Here is a 4,869-nt window from a genome sequence, read left to right on the forward strand (position 1 = left end):
AATATATTATGTATATATTTAAAGAATTCATGGCGTTTTAAACACAAAATATGAATATACACAATTAAATTTAACATATATTTTTAAAATGTAATATTGAAAAGAATTCTTTAAATATATACATAATATATTAATATATGTGTGTATATATGAACACATGAAATATAAATATATACATAAGATTGTATATTTAAATGATGTATTATATTTTTAAATGGAATATTTAAAATTATCATTGTATATATATATATATATATATATTATACACACACACACACACACGTATAAAATAAACATACAATAAAAATTATTCATGTAAATATTTTCAGAATGAATTTAATATTTACATTTATAATTTAAATATAAAATTTTATATTTTAAAAGTATAATACATAATTTGAATTTTCCATTTTATGCGAGTTACATAAACAATATATTTATATGTAAATTTTATAAATGTATAAAATATGCATTAAAATTTTAAAATAAAAAAATATATGTATAAAAATATGATACATTTTCTCACACACACACACAGGTCCGAAGCTAGTGTGAAAATGTGAAATCATGACCGTTTTTGACACTTTCCAAAAATGACCTCAATGGAATAGGGCAGGAGTTTTGCATTGTTAATATTTGCATGTTTAGACCCTTTTATTTAAAAATACAAAGCAAAATACCTGTCATCCATCATATGGCCAATTTAAAACCACAGCTGTCTGGACTACACGTGATTGTGTGACTCGGGTGAAGATTTACCTGAGCTGACGCCCCAGTTTGCGGAAATGACAAGCAATAGTTAGGAGACTGAGAGAGGCTGGCGTGCTCAGCACACACGCTCTGTAGTAATGCAGGTAACGCCGCAGCCCACCTGTGAAGGCCTAAAACACACACACAAGCATCTGTGTAACATGTTGCTATAGGAAAAGAACATACAGGATGTGAAATGCTGGTCCTAGATCAGTCCTAAAGTAAAGCATGCGTCACCTGGAAGACGAGTCCCTTCTGACTCGTGCTGCTCAGGGAGAAGCGGCTGAGACGCAGGTAGTGTGTGCCGTACAGCGCCAGCTCACCCAGCAGCCGAGACACACTCTCAGGGGACGTCCCGGACACACATATATCCGGACGAACATCAAACTGCACACTAGCCTTGAGTCAAGAAAAAAGTTCTTATTATTTGATTTCCAAATAATAAATATCCTCGTCTGATTCAAGGTTTTCCAAAATATTCGCCTCTGGCATGTTACTATGCAGTTGCTAGGGTGTTCTGGGTAGTTGCCTACAGGCTCAAGTAAAAAGAGTAACAGTGACACTTTACATGTTTCACTCTGTAATGTCACATTATGAAAGGTAGATGTGCTAAATTTCATTGCCATCAATTCTCTTCACACAAAATGCTTCTATGGGCTGTCATGCATCACAAATGTGTTTCTTTGTTGTATAGTTAATTCCACTACCTCGTTGAGTGGAAACGTGACAGAGGAGACCCCGATCAGCACGTTGAGCACGTCTTTGACCAGCTGACTCTGACAGTCCAGCGGCAGCGGCAGGAGCGGTGATGGTGTCTGTGTGGACAGAATGTTCCTCATTTCTCCCTCCCACAGTCGGTACAGCTGATCAAACGCCTCTCTGCCAGCCTCTGTCAGGTACGGAGGTTCCTTCTGACCCGGCGGGCTGAAGGAGAGAGAGGATGACAAATGTGGACCATCTTCAAACTACGTCTCTGAAACAAGTTGGCAGGGGGGAAATGAATGCATTGATTTGGTATTTTTTAAAGGGATAGTTCACCCAAAACTGACATTTCTGTCATAATTTACTCACCCTCATTTAGTTCCAAACCTGCATAACATTCTTTCCCCTTGTGAAACGCAAAAAATTTTTTATATTTTGAAGAATGCTGGTAACCAAAACTGCTTCCAATTGTATGGTTTAAAAAAATATAATGGAAATCAATGGGAACCAACTGGAAATTTTGGTCATCAACCAAAAAATCTAACTTTTTCTTTTGTGTTGCACAGCAGAAAGTCAGTCACGTCTAACAACATTAGGATGAGGAAATGATGCCAGAACTGTCATTTCTTAACTATCCTTTTAATAGATTATGATAATTAGAATATCACAAGGTATTAATTATTATATAATATAATTTAAATATAAATTATATAATTTTTGTAACATTATTATTATTACTTTAATAATTATCCAAAATAAACCTTTTGACAATTTTAACAAAAATAACATTAAATAAACTGAAAATTTTAAATATTTGTTTTGTGAAGCAATTTGGGCACCTGTGTTATTTTAGTATCACTGAGATACTATTACAGTTATTAATATTTTGAATCGGTTTTTATTTTTACATTTTCCATTTCTATTTTAGTTTGAGTTAGAATTTGACTAATTTTGTTGTGTGTTGTTTTTAGTTTTTATATATATATATATATATACAGTGGGTACGGAAAGTATTCAGACCCCCTTACATTTTTCACTCTTTGTTATATTGCAGATTATTATATTATTTCAAACATTTAAAAATAAGCCTTTAGACAAAGTTTTTGGAATACATAAATTGAGTCAAAGTGTTTAAAAATGTTTGATCAATAATGTATTTTAGAAAGTAATTCTAAATCAATATTTGGTCAATTCAGTTTAAGTGTTTTGATGCAGATTTGAAAAAATCATTAATCAAACCACTGTCAGTCGGAGCAGATGTTTACATACTAGCCTGCTCGACTCTCTCTCTTACCAGCCAATGTTCTCCCAACAGCGTCGTCTTCCAGGCACGAATGTCCGCAGGGCCTCCCACACGTCGATCTCAGGGCTGGGACTCGGCTCGGATTGGGAATCTGGAGTCAGATTAGAGGCGGACTGAAAGCCTTCATCGTCAGACTGATCCAGACACAGAGGAACCTGCAGAAACAAGAGCATATAAGCAACCAGAGAGGACCGTTTTTAGGAGAAAATACTAGTATTGATACTAATTTAGTATCTTCACCCGTATACTGAGTCCAGTAAGGTCTGCGTTGCTTGGAACGGGCGGCAGGTCCAGACGGACGTCCATATCTGCTGTTCTGGAGTGCTGTAGGGCACCAAAGAGCGACAGTCGGGTCTCTCTTTCAAACTTCTCCTCGGTATCCTGTCTGCGTCCCAGTCCGAGCAGCCCAGTGCCTGGCGGAGCATCCATGATGCTCAGGGTCCTACAGATGCCCCCAAAAACGCCCCATTCCTCACCACAGATCAAAGACCACGCCCTCTCCTCCAGCCGCTGCATGTCCCGGCTCAGGTACCCGCCCAACGGCGGTCTGCGCTGCACGGGACGTTCCCGGCGCATATAGTCACGACTGAAAGACAGAGGGGGAGGTGCCACGGACCCGGCCAGCTGCACCAGGAGCTCCAGGACAGAATCGAGTTCGGACAGTCCCGAGGAGTCCGCCCTGTCCCGTAGCTGACTCAGGAGCTCCTCCAACCTCTCCGCCTCCTCATTGTGGCCAGACACGCGCAGGTCGAACGAGATCATCAGTATTTTATTATGGGCGGGTGTGTTCGCCAGGGCGTTCGGTGGCGTTTTGGGTGACCCATCCTGGAAGAGTCCAGCGAGAAGCGCACCGTAAGCACGCTTGCGCAGGGACCGACGAGCAGACTCCCGGGATGCTGCGCCCAGAGCCCGGCGTTTCCATGACAACCCGGAGAGGCCGCAGTCGCAGAGCGCACCCAGCAGCCCCGTGATGCTGCCGCTGTTGCCCTGGCAACCAGACATCTCAGCAAGAGCGCGCGATCAAGATGCAACGAGACCTGCGCAAAACAAGCTATATTAACGTCACGAGATCATTGAAATTCATACAGTAATTAATTGCTTGAGAATATGCACAGTATCAATTGTCCTTAAATAAATAAAGTGACTTTGAGCTTAGGAAAGGTATAAATGATATTTTGTGTATCTTCTACTTCCATCAATAAATATTTACGTCTGAAATATTGAATATTATATTAACATCTTACATTTACTATTATGTTATTTGCTATATCTTTCTGTTTCAATAAATGAAGCATACATGATCCAAACCCAACAGCCACAGCAGATTACATACATTCTTATATATGAATATTTAAGGTTATTACACTCATAACTGGTTTATTTAGCAGATAAAACATTTTATTTGCCGTATTTAATACTGAAGGCAGTAAACAAACGCCATCACGCTCACATATACGTGTCTAAGATCTTTTACTCACGTTGGAATTCGAGCTTAAGCTGTCCGAGCTGCAAATGTTTATTCCACATCAGTGAATAAATATTATTCGTAATAAAACAATACGAATTTGGTGCGCATAAACACGCACAAGCTAAGCTTCCTTGACCGCCGCGCTACACACTGAAGTCCCGCCCTCTCTGTACTCTCATTGGATGAAACGTAAGAGAGTGCACATTCATTGGCTAAACCTGAGACACGTGCTCACACTCTCAGTCATTTCATTGGATCAAACTTGACATACACAGGCTGTATTATGACACATTTCCGGATGCTAAAAGCGTCCACTAGCGATTTGAATGCATTAGTAATAGTTTTATATACCAAATGAACTTTAACATTTACATGCAGCTGCAGTTGGTCTCCTGTCGGCGGATGAGGCTGGTTCTTTTCTCCCCAAGGGAAAAACAGAGCAAAGAGTGAACTTTCTAACAAGCTAGAGAAGAGTAGATGTCCCTGAACGCGAGGAACAACAACCCCATTCAGGTTCAAACTCTCCCTCTGGCTCCTGCGAGATATGCAGATGCTTTGAAAACGTCCACAAGCTACAGCTGTTTGTGGTCAAGCAATACATTATTAATCATGACAATTCCTTTTTTGCGGTTTCTGAGCTTTTCCT

General features: G+C 39.6%; 1 protein-coding gene across 1 annotated transcript in view; it reads right to left on the reverse strand.

Annotated features, from left to right (window-relative positions):
• tubgcp6 (tubulin gamma complex component 6) overlaps nt 1-4,369 on the reverse strand; it is a 28,424-nt gene extending 24,055 nt beyond the window's left edge. Inside the window, exons 1-6 of the mRNA XM_016251632.1 lie at nt 4,234-4,369; nt 2,996-3,792; nt 2,747-2,910; nt 1,458-1,674; nt 988-1,149; nt 760-881 (exon numbers count right to left, since the gene is read on the reverse strand). Coding sequence (XP_016107118.1) covers nt 760-881; nt 988-1,149; nt 1,458-1,674; nt 2,747-2,910; nt 2,996-3,757 — 1,427 coding nt within the window. The 5' untranslated portion in view covers nt 3,758-3,792; nt 4,234-4,369. The remainder of the gene's footprint in view (nt 1-759; nt 882-987; nt 1,150-1,457; nt 1,675-2,746; nt 2,911-2,995; nt 3,793-4,233) is intronic.
• Nucleotides 4,370-4,869: the final 500 nt, after the last annotated feature.

This window comes from Sinocyclocheilus grahami, unplaced genomic scaffold (assembly GCF_001515645.1).
Source record: "Sinocyclocheilus grahami isolate Dianchi unplaced genomic scaffold, SAMN03320097.WGS_v1.1 scaffold1062.1, whole genome shotgun sequence".
NCBI classification, from domain to species: Eukaryota; Metazoa; Chordata; class Actinopteri; order Cypriniformes; family Cyprinidae; genus Sinocyclocheilus; species Sinocyclocheilus grahami.